This window comes from Silurus aristotelis (genome assembly GCF_946808225.1).
Source record: "Silurus aristotelis genome assembly, chromosome: 24".
NCBI classification, from domain to species: Eukaryota; Metazoa; Chordata; class Actinopteri; order Siluriformes; family Siluridae; genus Silurus; species Silurus aristotelis.
Genome location: NC_139597.1, coordinates 13,035,326 through 13,055,882, shown reverse-complemented (window position 1 = coordinate 13,055,882; position 20,557 = coordinate 13,035,326). Strand labels below are relative to the sequence as shown.

Here is a 20,557-nt window from a genome sequence, read left to right as displayed (position 1 = left end):
GAGTCCTATAAGACTCTGTTGTAGGTACAGTACTTCTCTTTTCACATTCTATGCCCATTCTTTTGGTGAGGTCACATCCTCGCATGTGTATTCATGCCACTTTTATCCTGATGACTCAACTTATCTCTCCTATCCTGCCTCAGACTTATGTTCCTGTTTGGACCCCAGCACAATTAATGCTATAGTTGGTGCACTTCAGCAAAAACATGCATAATTACTTTAGCTAACAAAAACACCCTTACAAGGTCATTTGTTTGTTATTCGTTTCTTTTATGCAGTGAAATTTAATTTACTCTATTTTCAAGTTGCTCAGGATTTGAACCATTTCAAGTAAAGAGTGCTGTAGATTCTTTACCTGTAAAAGAAATGCTGTAATAGAAGTGCATAAGAAACCCTTTTTTTGTGGTCCAATTTTATTAAAAGAAAAAAGAAAAAAATTATATTGTTCCTTGATTTTAATTGTGTTAATGCAAATATATTTTATTTAGGTTGGTGAAGAAAAGCCATTAGAGATTGCAGACAGTGTAGCTAACTTAAACAGGTCAAAGAGAACAAAGCAAACACATTTAAAAAAAATACTGAAGATCAAATGAATAAACTAAACAACTATAATATATGTCTATAATAATATAACACAACAGTATACTGTATTTTGGTGCTTATTATTCTTTTAGGTAGCTTTAATAGGCTGATCATGCTATTAGTATAAAATATACAGATTGTTAGATTCAGTATAAAAACTTTCTTTCGGCTTCTCCCATTAGGGGGCGCCAAAGCGGATCATCCACAAGTTTTTTACGCTGGATGCCCTTCCTAAAGCAACCCTCCCCATTTATCTGTGCTTGGGACCGGCACTAAGAGCGGCTGGGGTTGGTTCTCTGACCGGGGATCGAACCCGGGCCACAGCGGTGAGAGCGCCGCATCCTAACCACTAGACCACCAGGGACCCTCAGATTGTTAGATTCAGTATACAGGCCAAAAAAACCTAACACAGATATTCTAATACAACTAAAGCAGTTCTAAAATTTTTATATATATATTTTTATAAATAATGTTTAAAGGCATTTACATATTTAAATTTTACAGTCCTTAAAACCATTTAATTTACTTGAATTCATTTACATTTTTACAAAATTCCTTGTCTAACCTTTTTTTTTTTCTTGAGTCCACAAAGAGAAGCATCATCTGTTTAAATACATTTTTACATATAAACATGTGTTTTCGCACAAGCTCTTTCTTCTGGGAAAATCTAATTACTTTGCTAATTATATAATTAAAGTCACCCTGCATTTTCCAATACATTTTAGCAAGCAGCAAGTGCTCCAGGAGTTCACTTTGACAGATAAATGTATTGTCAGAAGGATGACTGTAATTAACTAAAGAAACTAACTTTATTTCCTTAGTCTAGCATTTGCAAATACAGCAGTAAAACCAAAAAGCTTTTGAAATCACATTTAAGAAAACTTGACTTTAAGATGCGTGTTTCAGGTGGTCTTCTGGTGTAGGTCAAGCTGTCATTTTCTTTAGGTTCACCAGTATTTCTTTGTGGTTCTCTGTTTTTTCTTTGCTCTCTTTCTCTGTAAATGTGCAGGCAAGTGGAAGATCAGAGGTGCTTGTGACAGCACTAACCTTTAAAGGAGGCTTGGTTTATTGACACGGAATGAATGTAAGTGTGTGTGTTTTGGAAGGATGAAGGTTCTACAAAGATGAGGAATTTCAATGACTTTTAATGGATACTGAGAGGACAAAAAACAATAAGATGTCAGTATTTAAGAAAGTCAAAGTGAAAATAAATTACTTTAGCAGTGATTTGAGTGAGCCTTCGACTAGTATAGTTTGCATCTGATCACCATCACTGCACACCTCAACATTGTTTATCTGTAGTAAATAGACATTCAGTGCAACCCAGATGAGGATGGGTTTCCTCTTTAGTCTGGTTCCTTTTAAGGTTTCCTCCTTATGCCATCTTGGAGAGGTTTTTTTTTTTTTTGTCACAGTCACCACCAGCTTGCTCATCAGGGACAAACTTACTTACAAAGCACATCTTATTCATTTTTATCACCACATTATCTGTGTAAAGCTGCTTTGAGACAATGTTCATTGTTAAAAACGCAATACAAATAAAAATGAATTGAATTGAATTTCATACTATTTTTCAGCAACTCTAGATTTATAAACAATGCATGAGCACAGCTTCTGTAGAAGCCTTGCATTTATCCAATTAAAGTGCATTATGTTATTAACTAAAGGCAGCTAATCAGACCAAAGACAGCTATAAATACATTAGACCAAAAAGGAAGGAATAAGTAATGACATGGAAAGTCAATGACAAAATCAAAATGTTAAAGATGTGTTATGTGCTAATAACCATCTCAAATTGTATTCTTTCCAGCCAGAAGCTAATCGCTAATGGTAGGCATCAAAGTGTATTAATAGAATGCCAGCTAAATCTCTTTAATATTTAGGAATATTTATAAACATTACCTGAATTATAAAATGGCTTCTTGTCATTATCTGAGCCTAAATTGGATTAAATGCCTTATTCTCAGAGTGTCACTTTGACAAAATCTCTGCATCCTGTTTTATCTGTTTAATGAGGTCATGGATGGCGATACTGCTGAATATCAGATCAACTTCCTCATCAGAGACGGAATAGATGTTCCGGATAAGTCACACGAACACTGATGTTGTCTTTAGTCGGTTCAGATTTATTTTTCTTGAGAAATATTGAGAATGGAGAACGGGGGAGTGGTGGCTCCAGCGGTTAAGGCGCTGGGTTGCCGATCGGAAGGTCTGGGGTTCAAGCCCCGGTATCGCCAAGCTGCCACTCTTGGGCCCTTGAGCAAGTCCCTTAACCCTCTATGCTCCGGGGGTCCCTTACGAGGGAAATATCAAGTTCCGTGACGTGGGGCCGCCTTCCCGTGGGCTCAGCACCTGCAGGAGGGACCGTAAGGGTCGGTGCTGTGAGGATTGGGCAGCAGTCGAAGGTGGGGGCCTGCTTAGACTGCTGCCCCCGCGACCCGAATTATGGATAAGTGGGAGAGAATGAATGAATGAATGAAATATTGAGAATGCGACAATTCTTCCTTTATCATCACTTATGTACAGTATGTCTTTATCTTTAGGTAGTCAGTTAGAATACTTGCTATAACAGGTTACTTTATACAGCCATGCCTATGTTAGTTTGTCAGTTTGACTGAAAGTTGTTTGAATACATTTATACCATAGAGTTGGAGTGTCACTTTGGTAACATTGGTGATAAAAAAAAACTAAACATACAATATATTTAACCAAATGAACCGACTAAATTGACAGTAAATATTTTTTTTTTAATAATACATCACATTTCTGCAGTCCTACCATTTTTGTACTTTGGCTCAGATTCTAGGTCTGTTTAGCAGCTCACACAAAAAACTAAAACTAAAAAATGCTGTCTGCAACTCATAATACACAGCATTTTTTGGTCCACTTACTGCAGTCGGTTGAGTCAGGTTAGAATTTCTTTTATTTTTTATTAAAATTTTTTTCACCAGCTTATACAAACCACACAGAAAGGGAAAACTCACTCAAATACTCGAGTTGCATAAAAAGTGGATGAGAATGAGTTAGACAAGGCTTATAATGACGACCTGTAAAATATTACCTGTCTCTATATATTGCTCTTTCTACAAGATCCATTGACTGATTGTTTTATTTTTTACCATTAACCCGATGATTTAGATTTTGAATAGGCCTCTGACAGCTCTTGTACAGTTCCACCCAGCCATCTTATAACACTTTTTGCATACAGAACATCATGGTGATGGAAATGAGTAAGACAGAGAACTCTAATCAGCAGCTCATGCCATATCAAATGTACCACGATAACTCTTCATGCCTGTAATTTGATGGTTGATGATTAATTTGATGTTGTTCTCTTCCCTATTCTCATTTCATTTAGTGTAGTTGTTGTACCTTATGTCCCTCCTTAAGTAGATAATTAAAAAACTGAGTCACCTCTTTATTCATTATGAAAATGCAAAAAAAAGAGAGAAAGAATACAATTACAAAGCCCACAACGAGGACTGAGGAGAAGATCATGTCAAAAGGGTGGGATAGCAGAAAAAAAAGCCACACTGAACGCAAAAGCAAATCACAAATCATTTCTGAAAAAACTCGTAATTACACTTGAGACTTCATACATATTAAAGCTGCAGCATGTGGGCATTTAGCGATTTGAAGACCTCTTTGGGATAGACGTGGGTTTTTTCTTTCTTTTTCTTTTTGTCAAGTTAATGGTTGCAAAATAAAATGAATAAATGTTACAGAGATGGTGCTAAAATGAGAACAAATATTAAAAGGTGCTGCAGTTACATGTAAGTATCTAGATCGAAGGTAACAGAAGGTAACAAAAAAAATGACAAAGTAGGCATGCTTGTAACAAATAACTGTAGTTGAAAACTGGATGGCATTTAACGATATACAAATAACTTAATCAATGTTATGGAATTTCTCAAGATTAGGATGTTTTTAATACAGCATTGAAATATGAAATAAAAATTTATCAAGTGAGTTAGATTTAGATATTTTAGTTGTATGCTGGTACAGTATGTTCACTGTTTGTGTGGACTGCGCAGAAAACCTCAAATATACGTTTGATATTCATGTGATGTGCATATGTGTGTAAAGTGTAGACATAATGCCTGCTTGGATACTTTATATCCCAAACAATGCATGAAATATTTACCTAATAGTTTTCCATGTATAGCTCATATTCAGTATGTTGCATCTGAAAGCTGAGTTTGTTTTCAGGTCAGACATATTAAGCTTTAATCTGCAAAGTCTTTCAATTAAGGAAAGGCTTTGGTTTCCAATCAGCCATTGCACATTAAGGGATGTCTGTTTGTTTAAATGATTGCACCAGATTCATGTTCACCCTATAATCACTTGTGTGTTTACTGTAATTGTACTGTACATTGCACTTATTGTCTGTTGTATGTCATATCATGTTTGGTTCTGCTTTTAATCAGGTATATGTTCTTTGTCCTTTGTCTATGTTCTATGTTAAGTCATTGTTCTATGTGTTTTTTGTATATATGAGCATGGACTCTATTGAATATTTTTATACTTGCATCCTCTTTTCTCCGTACATTATAGAGACATGAAAAGTAGCTACATTAAGGCAGAAACCATACATTTATATGTAAGAGAATGACCATTCACCCATTTATTACTGATTAAAAACTAAAACATCTAGATTAGATTAATAATATTTAACAGTTTTGCATTTAATAAGCTTTATTATTTACTATAAGGCTCTTGGGGCAAAAACTTTTAAACATATTCATAATATGCTATTAAATTAAATATCGCTATTATTATTATTATTATTATTATTATTATTATTATTATTATTATTAATATTATTATTATTATTATTATTAAAGCCTGGGATTTGACTGTTGACCAGTAGCACAATGAGAACCTCACATTCTATTAAAAAATGTCGCCCATCATCGAGCAAAGCCATCGTAGTCTGCGTAATTATCATAATGACATGAATGCAAAATATATAATGGGTCATTCCTGTCCTGGCAGTCCTGTTGGACTTATACACGCGCACCTTTCAGTCCCTCGGGAAGGTTCCTAGCAAATGTCACCCACTATTACACCGGATTCAACCATTTTTGTATCGTGAATGTCAGGGCAGATTTTTTTTTTTTTTTACATTTTTACATTTTTAAACCACATGAATTATAAATTACTATGGCTGGCTAATATGCAAATGTAAATGTTAATTTGCTGCCGGTGTATTTTCAAGGTCATTTAAGTTTAATGCTGGGTTAATCAGTTGTGTGAAGAGAGCTTTTCATCAGTTCATTGATCAATGACTATTATATTTCCTAGCTTATTTTACACCATTATAAAAACAGACAAAAGCACTCACTGACTCACACACACACACACACACACACACACACACACACACACACACACACACACACACACACACACACACACACACACTATCCAAGTCAACAGAGAGTCCCATGTTGATCTAGTAATGCACTCCCTTTGGAGGTTGTGTGCACAGCCTATTAAAAGCTGTCTCGGGTCATAGCCATTTAGGAAAACATAATTAGAAAAGCCATTTACAATAATGATTAATTAGGCATTGCCGTTTCCACAATGGTATTATGTATGGCCACTGGAGAATCAGCCACAGATGCGTGGGTGTGGATAAGCCAACTCTCTCTAAATCGGTTTCCGGCTCTTTGACCCTATTTACATCTGGGTGTTTTATGTGTATTCTAGCTGGATTAGTTACAATTTAAACCTTAGCTTTTATACACATGTATAGTCAACTGATTTTCTAGTTTGCTAAATTGAAATCTGATTGGTGGTATAATTCAGATCATGACATTTAACAAACTGTGTTTGTTTGTATCTTTTATTTCTTTCTTTCATTTAAAAGAGTAACTGTTTTAAATATTTCTATGGTCCACTGATTTTTTTAGATTTACTAATAATGAATGCTTCCTCTGCACATCAGGTAAAAGACCTGTCTAAAGACTGGCAACATTTAGTCTTTTATGGTTTTTAAAACACATTTTTGTTTATACACCAAATTAGGTAAAAACCAAACACGCACAAGAATTGGACAGTAAATGAGTGGAAGAAAGTTCTGTGGAAAGATGACCCCAAATTTCACATTTTCTCTAACAGAATAACATATAAAACCAGGAAGAGAAGAGAATATGTCACCAGACTACCTCACCTCCACAGTCAAACATTAATGGTTTGGAGTTGTTCTGGAGCAGGGAATGTTTAAGACTAATTCCGGGTGAAAGGAATACTGTACCAACATACTTCAACACCATGCAATTCCATATTGACTCTGGCTAACAGAAGCCACCTTGACCATACAACAAGACAGTAACCCAATGCATATGTCCAATCTTTATACAGTTTAATTACCTGTTTGTTGCATGTGTGCATGTGTCTTTAAAAAAACAATAATACAAACATATATGTTTGTGGCATCATCTATGATTTGTATAGCATGTTGTAGACATCAGGGAGCATGGGCAATATGCTTAAATATACAAGGTATAAACTTTAATATTTTCCTTTATGTAATATGTTGCCATGTTGGACCATTTTTTTTTAAAGAACAAAAAGTATGCAATCCTGTTTTTTCCCCATAATATTTAAAGATATAAATCTGGTCCCCTGGTGGTCTAGTGGTTAAGCTGCAGCGCTCTCACCGCTGCGACCCGGGTTCGATTCCCGGTCAGGGAACCATCCCCAGCCACTCTCAGTGCCGGTCCCAAGCCCGGATAAATTGGGGAGGGTTGCGTTAGGAAGGGCATCCAGCGTAAAACATATGCCAAATCAAACGTGCGGAGGATCCGCTGTGGCGACCCCTAACGGGAGAAGCCGAAAGAAACTTTTTATTTAAAGATATAAATCTGGTGACTGGGCAGGCCACAGAATGGTTTGTCCTAATGTTGCTATTGATATTAATCACCATTGATTCAGTTTATGCAGTGTAGGTACAGTAAGGTATTATCTTCTTAGAATATGGGCAACATGGCAACAATGGAACATGGACTGCACCTGGTTCTGTAAAATGATCTCATTTGTTGGTTTTTGTATGACTATGCTAATGCCAATGATATCCATAAAAGTATTAGTCATACTAATATGGATACTTCACCTTAATTAGAAAATGACAAAAGACATTGTGCTTTAAAGGCATCCTGTGAAGGAAGACATCCCACATGTAGGAGGTATGCTAAAGGTTGACTCATTAGATTATTGTAGTTTATAACTCAAGGGCTTTGTGTTTCTTTCTTTGTCCAATGGCCTTTGGTGCGAAAGGTTTCTAAATGTCAGCACCGGCATACACTCTAACTTTCTGAAACCGATAATCTACAAATCCTAGGTGTTTATTCAATTCTGTGGGTATTTTTGTGACTTACCAAAAGCAAATTATGACCATGTTTTGTCTTTGCTGATGCTGTTTGTCCAATCTGACATATGCTTACCACAATATAATTAGTTTTTTCGCCTCCTTGTAACAAAATCTGTTATAGTTTACTATTTGGTCTCTTCGGCCCCTGTTACCACATATTGCCTTAAAATCTCCTATAAATCTCAAGTGTCTGACAGCTGATGCATGCCTTTCAAATTCAAGGTCCTTTTTTATAATATGTGTTATAATGAATGTAGCTTGAATAGATGGTTGTTGGTGCTCTGCCTCCATGAAACAGTTTGTTTACACAGGTTGTTTGAAAAAGAAAATGTGGGTTGCATTTTCATTTTCTGGAAAATTCATATCCATGTATTATAGCCATTATATGTTAACAAGAACCTTAATTGTAAATTGTGCTTTGCTGAATGTAGAAAATAATTATAGGTCTTAGAAGTCTAAAATTGTACATGTCCAGTTTCCTTTATATCATCTATGAGGCCCGGAGAGAAAACAAATGTGTTTTGACATCTTGTTTTATTGTTGGCTCTGAAGAAGCTGTCCACTATTTCACTGAAATGGCAAGGGGAAAAAGGATTGAATCCCTCTCTCTCTCTCTCTCTCTCTCTCTCTCTCTCTCTCTCTCTCTCTCTCTCTCTCTCTCTCTCTCTCTCTCTCTCGCTCAGCAGACATCGCCCATCTGTTGTGTTTGTCTTCATACATTTTTTGGAGCCTCATGGTCACACTAAAATATTAGCAATTAGTAATATTACACACTGCCTTATGCCCGCCTACCCAATAGCTGTCATATTTCTTTTATACACCACAGTTATAAAACACAATCTTTAACCTTGTCATTATTACTCCATCTTGCAGGAACCAAACGGTGCTGCACCAGTTCTGCTGCCCTGCACCAGATGCTCCGGATGCTCCTGAGTCTGACTCTCAGGCCTGCGTACCCAGGTAAGAGCTGGTACCCACCTCCTCACCAATGCTCACTGGTCTTTTCTGGTATGTGGTGGTACCAGGCAACACAACTGCCCTAGATTTGTTTGTCTTGAAGTGGTTGTTAACCTTTTTCTTGCCTGTTAACATGATTCCTCATTCTGCTTGACTGCCACCTGTTATTTGAAAAAAGATGACGTGTACGTTTTCCAGTAAAGCGTGAGATCTCTAACAGAAAGGAAAACATATACAAATAGATGTTTGTTTATAAATTGCCTTAAAAGTAATTTCCATTAAAAGGACATGATGTTCCAAGAGATCTGCTTGGAATCTTATCTCATAGCTATTATTTACAACCTACTGAAAAACAGGCACAATTCATTGTTTAATCCTTAATGATAAGCATTAGTAGTCGATTAATTATTTAGCATAGCATAATTTTGAAATAGTCAAGTCAAGTCAAGTCAAGTTTATTTGTATAGCGCTTTTCACAACAGACATTGTCTCAAAGCAGCTTTACAGAAAACAACAGTGAAGGTGAATGGTGTGCGTTTGTCCCTGATGAGCAGCCGTGGCGACAGTGGCAAGGAAAAACTCCCTTAGATGCAATTTTAATCTTGTCTACTATCTTGTGCTTTCATTAAATATCTATAATGGCTTAAAAGAACAATTTATATGTACAATTTATATTTTATACCCATTACAGTACACTTTTTGTGACAAACTAATTAGTTCTCCATTTTCACCTTTCCTACAAATGTACTGTAGGTATCGCAAATTGCGCAGAAAGGCAAAAGAAACATCAATAGTAATTACACAAAGCACTCATTATGTTTGTTGTGGATCCTAGATGTTTACAGAGTCCTCGGTCGGTCTGAATAATGAATCTAAGAGGAAAAGGGAGTGCAAGCTAAAACATGCAATAAAGCCAAAGCTTTATTGATGGACCTGTGCCCCCTGAGGAGCTGGTCACAATAAGCAGTGGTTTGAACACAGTGGTCGGCAAAGACGCAGCCTCTAAATCACGGTCTAAATACTGCAGAGGTTCGCCGTTATCGAATTACTTGCGTAGAAAAAGTGTGTAGGGAAAGAGAGAGAGAGAGAGAGAGAGAGAGAAAGAGAGAAAGAGAGAGAGAGAGAGAGAGAGAGAGAGATGTAATACCAAAATTCCAATGCTGTTGTCTTTATCTTGCGTACTGCAGTAGAAATGAAACGCTGCTCATCAGAATGGGGTGTGATTGAATAAGCGTAATGCTGCAGGAGTAAAGGTGACACTCCATACCATATGCAGTTGCGAATATTAGGATCATCAAACTGATATGGCCACTTACACATTACAAGGGGTAGCATTATGCAATTATGCAAGTGTAATAGAGTTAAATAATGGCTTCATTTTTAATGTTTTTGAACTAGACACATTATGTACCTCACAGTGTACCTCTAGATTTATGGTACAAGTATGTCCAGCTAACAAAACTACTGCAATTACTCAATATCCTTCCTAACATTTACTCTTGTTGAAATAATTATTTCCTAATATAGCAACTAAAACTTACCATTGGTCTTCAGTCTTGGTCTACAAATTTCCCATTGGTTATAGAAAAAATACTAACCTATACTAACCTTCAGAATATATTTTTTATCCTTTAGTATGTAGTGCGTAACTTTTACATGGTAAGATGTTTGTAGTGTACCTTTAAATTGTTTTGGCTTGTGTTCTGAATATTGCAATAATCAATAATTCAAACGTTTTTTTATATAGCATCTTTTATATTGAGCTGTTAAGGTTCCCTGGTGGTCTAGTGGTTAGGATTCGGCGCTCTCATCGCGGGTTCGAATCCCAGTCAGGAAACCAAACCCGGCCAGTGCACTCTTAGTGCCGGTCCCAAGCCCGGATAAATGGGAGGATCCGCTGTGGCGACCCCTAATAGGAGAAGCCGAAAGAAAGAGAGCCTTTTATATTGAGCTGTTAACAAAGTGCTTTACAATAAAAAGTACTAATCAAAAAACAAATGGAGCATTCACAACTAAATATTAGTCAAGAAACACAAAGAAAAAATAACTGGAACTTAATTAAAAACCAAAGAAAAAAGTGAATTTTTAACAAATATTTATAAGATTTTCAATTTGAAGCTGATCTTACTGTATATACAAAAATGCAATTGTCACAATTTAGAAGCAGCCACAGAAAAAGCTCTTCACCTCTGTTTTTGTACTTTGTACCTTTAAAAATTAAGGACTTATTGTAAATGACATTAAAAAAATGTTACATTACATTTAAGGAAGATTGGTGATTAGGTCAGACTTCAATGGGCATGTTGGTGAAGATAACAGAGGGGATGAAGAGGTGCTGGGTAGGTATGGAATGTGGAAGGGCAGATGTATTATATTTTACCAAAAGGATGGAAATGGCAGTGGTAAATACATATTTTAATAAGAAGGAGAAATAGAGTGACATATAAGAGTAGCGGAAGGTGCCCACAGGTAGACTACATTTAATGCAGGGGATGCAACCTGAAGTAGATTGGAGACTGTAAGGTGTTGGCAGGGGACAGTGTAGCTAGACAGCATCGGATGGTGGTCTGTAGGATGGCTATTGAGGTGAAGAAGATAAAGAGGAGAGTGAGGACTGAAAGAAGAATAAGATGGTGGAAACTGAAGGAGGAAGACTGTAGTGTTAGGTTCAGGGAAGAGAGTCAGACAGGAGCTCGGTGGTGGTGAAGAGGTGGTGGATGATTGGGCAACTACTGCAGAAGTGATAAGGGAGACAACTAGAAATGTACTGGTGAGACATCTAGAAATAGAAAGGAAGACAGAGACATGGTGGTGGAGTGAGCAAGTACAGGAAAGCATAAAAAGAAAGAGGTTGGCAAAACAGAATTGGGATTGACAGAGAGATAAGAAAAGTAGGCAGAAGTACAAGGAGATGCGGCAGCAGGTAAAGAGGGATGTGGCGAAAGCCAAGAAAAAAAGGAACATGAGGAGCTGTATGAAAAGTTGGACACTAAGGAAGGAGAAAAGGATTTGGCAAGAGAGAGAGAGAGAGAGAGAGAGAGAGAGAGAGAGAGAGAGAGAGAGAGAGAGAGAGAGGATTTGGAAAACCGATTGGCCAGGCAGAGGGACCGAGCGGGGAAGGATGTGCTACAAGTTAAAGCAATAAAGGATGGAGATGGAAATGTGTTGACTAGAGTGTGTTGAGAGTGTGTCTTTAACAAGATTGTTTTACAAGATTCTGGAAGGTGAGAGGATGTCTGAAGAATAGAGAAGGAGTGTGCTGGTATTTAAGAATAAGGGAGATGTTCAGACCTGCAGTAACAACAGGGGAAGAAAGTTGAGAAACTTATGGGAAAGAGTAGTGGAAACCAGGCTGACTATCAGTGAGCAACAGTATGGTTTCTTGCTGAGGAAGAGCACTACAGATGCATTATTTGCTTTGAGAATGATAGAGAAGTATAGAGAAGGTCAGAAGGAGTTGCATTTTGTGTTTGTGGATTTAGAGAAAGTGTACGACAGGGTGCCGAGAGAGGAGTTGTGGTATTGTATGAGGAAGTCAGGTGTGTCAGAGAAGTATGTGAGGGTGGTGCAGGACATGTAGGAGGATAGTGTGACAGCAGTGAAGTGTGCAGTACGAACGACAGACTGGTTCAAGGTGGAGGTTGGACTGCATCACGGATCGGCACTGAGCCCTTTACTGTTTGCAGTGGTGATAAACAGGATGACGGACGAGGTCAGACAGGAGTCTCCATGGACTATAATGTTTGCGGATATTTTGGTGATTTGTGGTGAGAGTATGGAGCAGGTTGAGAAGAGCCTGGAGAGGTGGAGGTATGCGCTGGAGAGGGGGGGATGAAAGTCAGTAGAAGTAAGACAGAGTAAATGTGTGTGAAAAGGGAAAGGCAGAGGACTGGTGCGGTTGCAGGCAAAAAAGGTGGTGAGGGTGGATGAGTATAAATACTTGGGGTCAACAGTACAGAGTAATTGAGAGTGTGTTAGAGAAGAAAAGAAAAGAGTGGAGGCAGGGTGGAGTGGGTGAAGAAGAGTGGCAGGAGTGATTTGTAATAGAAGGTAACTAAAAGAGTGAAAGTTTATAGGACTGTGGTGAGACCTGTGATGTTGTATGGTTTAGACACAGTGGCATTGAGTAAAAGACAGGAGGTGGAGCTGGAGGTAGCAGAGCTGATGATGCTGAGAATTTCATTGGGAGTGATGACGATGGAAAGGATTAGAAGTGAGTTTGTTAGAGGAACTGCGCATGTAGGACGTTTTGGGGGCCAAGGTGATGTAGGCTAGATTAAGATGGTTTGGTCATGTGCAGAGGGACATAGGGTACCTAGGTAGAAGAATGCTGAGGATAGAGCCACCAGGAAAAAGGAGAGAGTAAGGCCAAGGAGGAGGTTTATAGACGTGGTAAAGGGAAGACAATGCAGGTAGTAGGTTTGAACGAGGCAGATGTTGAGGACCAGGTAGTATAGAGACGGATAATCCGCTGTGGCGACCCCTAAAGGGAGCAGCCGAAAGAAGATGATGATTACATTGCATTTAAGATAATAATTTAAAGGTAGATTATAGGCACATTTATATGTGGAAGATACAGAAAAGATTCAAATGATATACCGCTCACACAAATGAGGAAAGGTACTAAGACTGATGTACAATATTGCACATTGAATTTGTGTGTGCTGATGTCCAGTCAGGGTTGTGACTTGGTCCATGTCTGGTTGCTTCTTTAATTAACACCCCATACAGCTCAAAACAAAAGTAGGTTTTACAAAGCAGGCCATATTGTATTACTTTAAATTCAAGATATTTATTCCAGCACTGACCTTCTGGCATCAAAAAGAAGAAAACAAGCATCATTGTCCAGATTAATGTCCCGTCAGAGGAAACCTGATTTCGTTAATATAGACAATGGTATAATTAATGGCAAAATGAAAGGATTCTCTTGGAAATAAAAACCACTTCAAACATAAAGCTTAAGGCAGTCTGTGTTTTGCTCGTTATAATTTTTTTTTTTGTTAATTGGCAAAAAAAAAAAAAGGTATTTTCTGTTCTTACTTTGATGTTTGTCAGTAAATTGCTGTTCATCTGTTTCTCACCATATCATACGCTCACTGCTTTCACGAATCTGCCATTTCCATTCTTGTCAACGTTGCCCACAGAAGTCCTGGTAGAGCTGTGTTTCAATGCTGCTTCTGTAGTTTCCATTTCGCAGTGCCACATTAGACACATCAGACATCGCTGCTTCTTAATCTCGTAGACGTGCACTGTGTGACATGAAATTCCCTTTATAATCAATCTGTACGTGTACATCTCAGTGTGGGTCATAGCCAGCTTTAAGGGGTAGATGGTGATTATTGTGCTACATCCTGCATGCTGGTAGATGTGTAGAGTAGTGACTCCTTGTGTGTATTTCTGTGTAATGCTCTCACTGCTCTAAAACAAGCACTCGACACACTATTAAAAACAGTCAAACAAGCTTACATGGGTTGAATATATTTACACACAGACATATACACAATGTAATTTATATATATATATATATATATATATATATATATATATATATATATATATATATATATATATATATATATATATATATTTTTTTTTTTTTTTTTTTATTCCAGCAATTAAAAACAGCAGAAGCCTTTGAAGAGCTTCACAAATGAAAGAATTTAGCTCACCATTTCAAAAATAATTCAAAGTTTTATAATCAGATGGCTGCAAATAGCACTCAGTGGGCAATGTCACTGAAAGGGGTACACTAGGCATCATTAGCATATAAAAAACCCTTTTGTGTTACTTCTTTTAGACAATAATGACTGCTACAATTGTGATTTGACTAGTGACCCATTACTAGCCACAATTGCCCAAAAACACCTCTCATATGAGGTTCCTTAGTCGTGGAATGGGAACCATTCGTCTATTTTAATTCTAAAGCTTTTATACATTATAATTAACACTTGTATGTTTTGTAGCATTTGTTTCATTATTGCTTATTGTCTTTATAATTTTGATTGACTATCTGCGCTTTGGGGTCTGGTAGCGCATACCGTTGCACTAGACCTCTCTTGTCTCCCAAAATGCAAGCGTATTTGCACAGAATCAGCATCGCTATAGCTGTATGTTTGGACTGTGATTTTGTAAGGTGCTTTGAATACACAAATCCATACATAACTGTAGTGAGCTTGCACATTTAGTCATTTATTTGTTAGGGGATTTGTGCTTAGCTGTCTATCTGTTACCATGCAATCCTTTCAGTGATGTTGGCATCAGGCTGCTCATGAGTTCTCTCATTCATTGAGGAGGTAGTGACCCAGACCACAAGCCTCAAATTACAGACTTATCTAATTGAACCACAGCTAGGGTTTCTTGATACTGTTTTGTCAATAGAAATTAGGTAATAATTACTCTTAGAAGCAGTGATTTGGAAAAATAGAGTTGACTTGGAAAAAAAAACATGACAACATTATAAGGTGGATATGTAATGATTACACTGTAGGAATGACGAAAGTACAAAGATTAGAGCAAACGTTTTAGTTATTTATAGTTATATAGTCATAGGTTTGTGCACACTTTGTCCACACACACACACACACACACACACACACACACACATGCTTCTGAACATTCCGATTTATTCCCTTAACTGTTCTGGGAAGCTTTTCACTAGATTTTGAAGCATGCCTGTCAGGATTTGTGTTCATTCAACCACAAGAGCATTATTGAGATTAGGTTGCTTTGTGAGGATCCCTGGGGCATGTCATGTTCCAGATCATGCCAACTTGTTTAGTGGGGTTGAGGTCAGGGCTCTGTGCAGAACACTTTTACTCCGACCTTGGCAAACCATGTTTTCATGGAGCTTGATTTAAGCACAGGTGTATTGTCTTGCTAGAACTTGGCTGGGACTCTTATTGTCAGTGAAAGGAAATCGTAATGTAAATATCCATAACATATGGGTCTGTTGTTTGCACACTTTTGGCCATATATAGTATTATGTTACATTAAAGACACAGCGTTAATAAAACATTTTTATGAAAATATAATACGCAGTTCAATAATACAATAGTAGTCAGTTATATTCACATTGCACAAATTAACAGCTAAAAGAAACGTTACAATGAATAAGTATTTTTATTAAAAAACAAAACAAAAAAACACAATGCCTATATATCCGATTATCAGGTTAAGCTGACAATGAGCAATATGAACAATAAGAATTTTGGTGCTATGTGTCAAAATTCGGAACTAAAAGAGAAAAAGATTAAATTTTTACACTCACTGACCACAGTTCACTAAATGATCAGTAAATGAACATTCAGGAAAATGTTGGATTAAACTTCTTGCTAATTAATTGTTAACTTAATTTATCCTTAAATAATGCTTAAGTTCAGGCTTTGTTGATGTTATGTAATAATGCTAGATAGGGGGACCTCAATCAAAAGTGTTACCAATTCAGCTGTTATTGATTTTAGTGACCTTATTGAAAGCATCTCATTTGCATGCTTAGAAACAGGTTAAAATGCAATACTGAGTTAGAGGTTTGTACTCTGACAAAGCCCAGGGGAGTGTGTGCAGCTTGTTTCATGCTTAGTCATGCTTAGTCAACACTCATAGGGGAAGCAGAAAGTTGAAGACTAAGCACTATATTTCACTAGGTAAAGTGAAGAAAGTCAGCCAGCTATTAACATGGCAGGAGTGGGTTTGCTAGAGAATTTTTAGTAAAGGCTTTTCTGTTTACAAGAAACATAAAATCATAAGAGGTATATTTCTTTTACGGTGAAGTTCTTTGATATAATTAATATATGTTATTTTTATTATTATTATTTTTTTTCTAATATCACTATAGCCTGAGGGCACAATAGTAATGCAGTATGGCTGTTAAACATCTGATAGAGCAGGAGAAAGACACAGCAGTTGCTTAAACAGATTTTTTTGGTCTTTTTTTTAACTGCCTTACTGTTCATTTTTAAAGAGTCATTGCTAATATGCCAGGATGCAAACAACATGCATTAAGTGCCAATTGAGTTTGGTCTATGCCAGTCTTTTTACTAGCATCTATCAGTCACAGCTCAGCTGACATTACCCTTGAACTTTAATGTACCATATGTATTGTACCAAACATCATTCACAACAGTTCAGCATATGTGTTTAAATCCAGCTTACTTTTAGATTTGAAACTTGTATAAAAAAGTGCCATATATATATATATATATATATATATATATATATATATATATATATATATATATATATATATATATATATATATATATATATATATATATATATATATATATAAAATTATAATTTTTATATTGGAACTCAGTGACAATTTCAGTCGATAAGTTTGGATAATTTACCATGGTGCGTGAATGCGTCTCTGACTCACATTCTTCTCTATTAAGAGCTATTTCCTTTAATGACTTATACACCAGAACCACGTTTCCTTGTGCAAGTAACTTCACTGAATGATATGGATAGATATATTAAAGTAACTTTATATATATATATTTTTTTTTTTTCATCAGTGGGCTGTGATGGCAGGATTATTAGACTGCAGTTGTTCCATTGGCAAATGCTGATGTAGTATGTGTCCCATATCATATTCAATATTTGCTTAAATGTCACTTTCAATTCTCTTATTTTTTTTTTTATAATATACAAAGTGAATTACGTTTTGTTTGTTTTCATATATATTTTTATATGAAGTGTGTTTGGTATGAGCCTGTATGGAATGGATTCTAAAAACTATCATCACAGGAACATTGATACTACAGAAAATTGCTGTCCATATATACTTTGGATTATATGTAGACAATTTTACTCTTTATGTTACTCTATAATAATACTTTACAGCTACAGAGTGGTGCAGTTGTGATTGAACTTGTTTGTATATAAGTATTACCAAATATATTGCTATAAGGCCAATTAATACATGATGAACAGCATCGTATCAACAATTATTCTCAGTTTTATTTGTACATTAGAGATATTTATGGTGAATTCTAATGTAAATTTAAAGGGTACATTACTTTAGTTCTCATTGACAATAATAAAAAGCCTGTAAAGACCACATCTTGAAGGTCATATTAGCAGACAAATGTACATACATGCACACAGGGTAATAATCTCTCCCTGAATATCTATTTCTATCGTCTTTGTTATTGACCGACTCTCTCTCTCTCTCTTTGTCTCCCTCTCTCTTTCTCACCAAGAATCATGGTGTGTCATGAATGTCCAGCAGAGTGACCTTGCAGCCCTACTGTGCTGTTGTCATGGGAACATGAGAACATGGGGCAAAATACATACAGTATGAAGGAACGTGCATTCACACTGCTGGACACATTTCCAACAAAATACATTCATATTTGAGTTTTAGTGGACAAGATGGCGAGGGCTGGAAGCATGTCATTTTGGATGAGTCACATGATTCGTTAAGGCATCTGCTCACTTTCCTGCCCTTTGTCGGTATAAAAAAGGCAGGGTGTCAGCTATTAAGTTGTGGCCTTTTCACAAATGACTTGCAGCTTGGCCAATAGCGCAAGATGCTGCTTATATCATCCAAGAACTGCAGCCAATTAGTCTTGGCCTTTGCACAAGTAAAGTGATTCAAACCAGAAGGACGTGACAGATGATTTTAACAGCTGAATCTAACACATTTGTTGCACCGTGCCCTTTCGGTTATCTGGCCCAAAGCTTTTAATCATTCTCTCAACGTGTTTCACATCCAAATGAGTCTCAGCACATACATTATCAACCGTCAGACAACAAAAGCGGAAGAAACGTCGATCAAAACAGCGATTGTCATGGCTGACAAGTGACCTGAACGTACTCAGTATGCCACCATTGATATGCATTTGAGAAGAAAAAAAAAATCACTCGCTCTCTGTCAACCCTGGCAAACAGCTACCAATTGCCTCTGCCTATATTATGACATGGATACTTTTTCAACACTTGTATTCCCTTATTTCCACAACTTCATACTGTGTTAGGGAGACATGCCATATGAACATGCAAGATGGCATTTGTCAGATGGGGTCTAATCTGCCAGCTCTGTTGATCACTTGTGCTAGCCAGATTGGACAAAGTAGAAGCTTCTGCATCATTTTGATCACTGCCAAATCTGCATCTGACATGATGAGCTGACACATGGTGACTGTATTCTCGAAAGCTTTCGCGAGGACTGACTCTCATGGCAAGCAGACCTAACTATGAAAATACCACAATGTGTCACAGTCGTGTGATCTCAATGAGCACACAGTCAGCTTCAAAGCTTTGTTTTCCATTTGTTGACAGAGTTAAAACTGGGTTAAACATTATCTTTTTGGTTTTCTGAATATGGATTGACTAACGGATTGAGAAAAATAATATGTTCTGTGATATAACCTGGGTAATTAACCCTTGTTTAAAAAACAAAAAACAAAAAAAAAACCTCTATATTCTCCAGCATGTAACTTAAACTTTAGATGGGTAATGGTCTATTTTTAATTTTTAAATGGACTCCCAATGATATGTAATCCATTATATGTTTATACAGTATATTTCACATTTAGTCCCCATTTGCTGTTAGAATAACCCTCACTCTTCAGGTAAGATTTTTCACTAGATTGTGGAGTGTGCTTGTGGAGATTTGTGCTCAGACACTCAGACAGTTTTTCTCAGTTGCTTTGGAGTGTTTCTCAGATCAGAAATTAAATTCCCAAAACTACGTGTTCAACCTCTACATCATTTAGTCATTTAGAACATTTTGCAATGCTTACGTACATTCATTTAATCGATTGTGTACAAGTGTCTGCTGTTTCCTACATTATCAGTTGTTTGTCATGTTGATCAAAATATATTATACTGGTTTCACCTGAATAGTCTCAACCCCCAAAACATCTCAGCATCAGTTCATTGCATACGTCATTGAATGCAAAATGGTTCAACCATTAGTCATCATCTGTCAAATTTCTATTCAACTTTTTTTTTTTGTTAATGTGACTGGAACTGATGAATTGTGCAGATGAATCTTGAATGTCACTAATGAAGGAGAGTGTATGGCATCAGATCATCCAATAATCAACTAGTGCTCTAAAACAGGTCAAAGGGGAATCTTGTGAACCTTCAATTGGCGAGTGTATACAGACAAACAAACACAGAATTATAAATTCTGAAAATGAATGAATTAAGAAACAAACAAACACTTGTATAGTACAGTAAAAGTGTGAATCCTGTCCAGTCTCTTGCAATCAATATAAATCAAATATGCAAATTAATGAATTTGTGCTGCTGTAATTCACGGATGCCAAACAGAAAAAATTAAAATTTTGTGCATTTTTAATAATTGAAATCCAAACCATAGTTTATATCAAGAAATACTGAAACTGTGCACCGTCATACTGACAACATGCCCAAACATTTTGACGATCGTGTTTGTGAACAATGACAAAGAGACATTTCATTCTGATGGTTATTGAAACAAGATTGCAAATATTAAGGATGATTCGAGAAATGCTCCAAAGAAACTGAAAAAAACTGAAAAGTCAGGTACTGATGTGGGTGAGGTGAGGAGGCCTGGGGTACAGTCAGAGTTTTCATTCATCCCAAAGATACTCAGTAGAGTTGAGGTGAAATCTCCATAGCACACCACTCAAGATCTTCTACTCCAACCCA

The 20,557-nt window shown here is 36.7% G+C and overlaps 1 protein-coding gene across 4 annotated transcripts in view; it reads left to right on the top strand.

The window, feature by feature from the left end:
• The window catches only part of iqsec3a (IQ motif and Sec7 domain ArfGEF 3a), a 131,900-nt gene that overhangs the window by 10,022 nt on the left and 101,321 nt on the right, over positions 1 to 20,557 (top strand). For all 4 annotated transcript variants that reach the window (XM_083528296.1, XM_083528294.1, XM_083528295.1 and 1 more), the window contains exon 2: positions 8,831 to 8,917. In XM_083528296.1, coding sequence (XP_083384422.1) covers positions 8,831 to 8,917 — 87 coding nt within the window. The remainder of the gene's footprint in view (positions 1 to 8,830; positions 8,918 to 20,557) is intronic.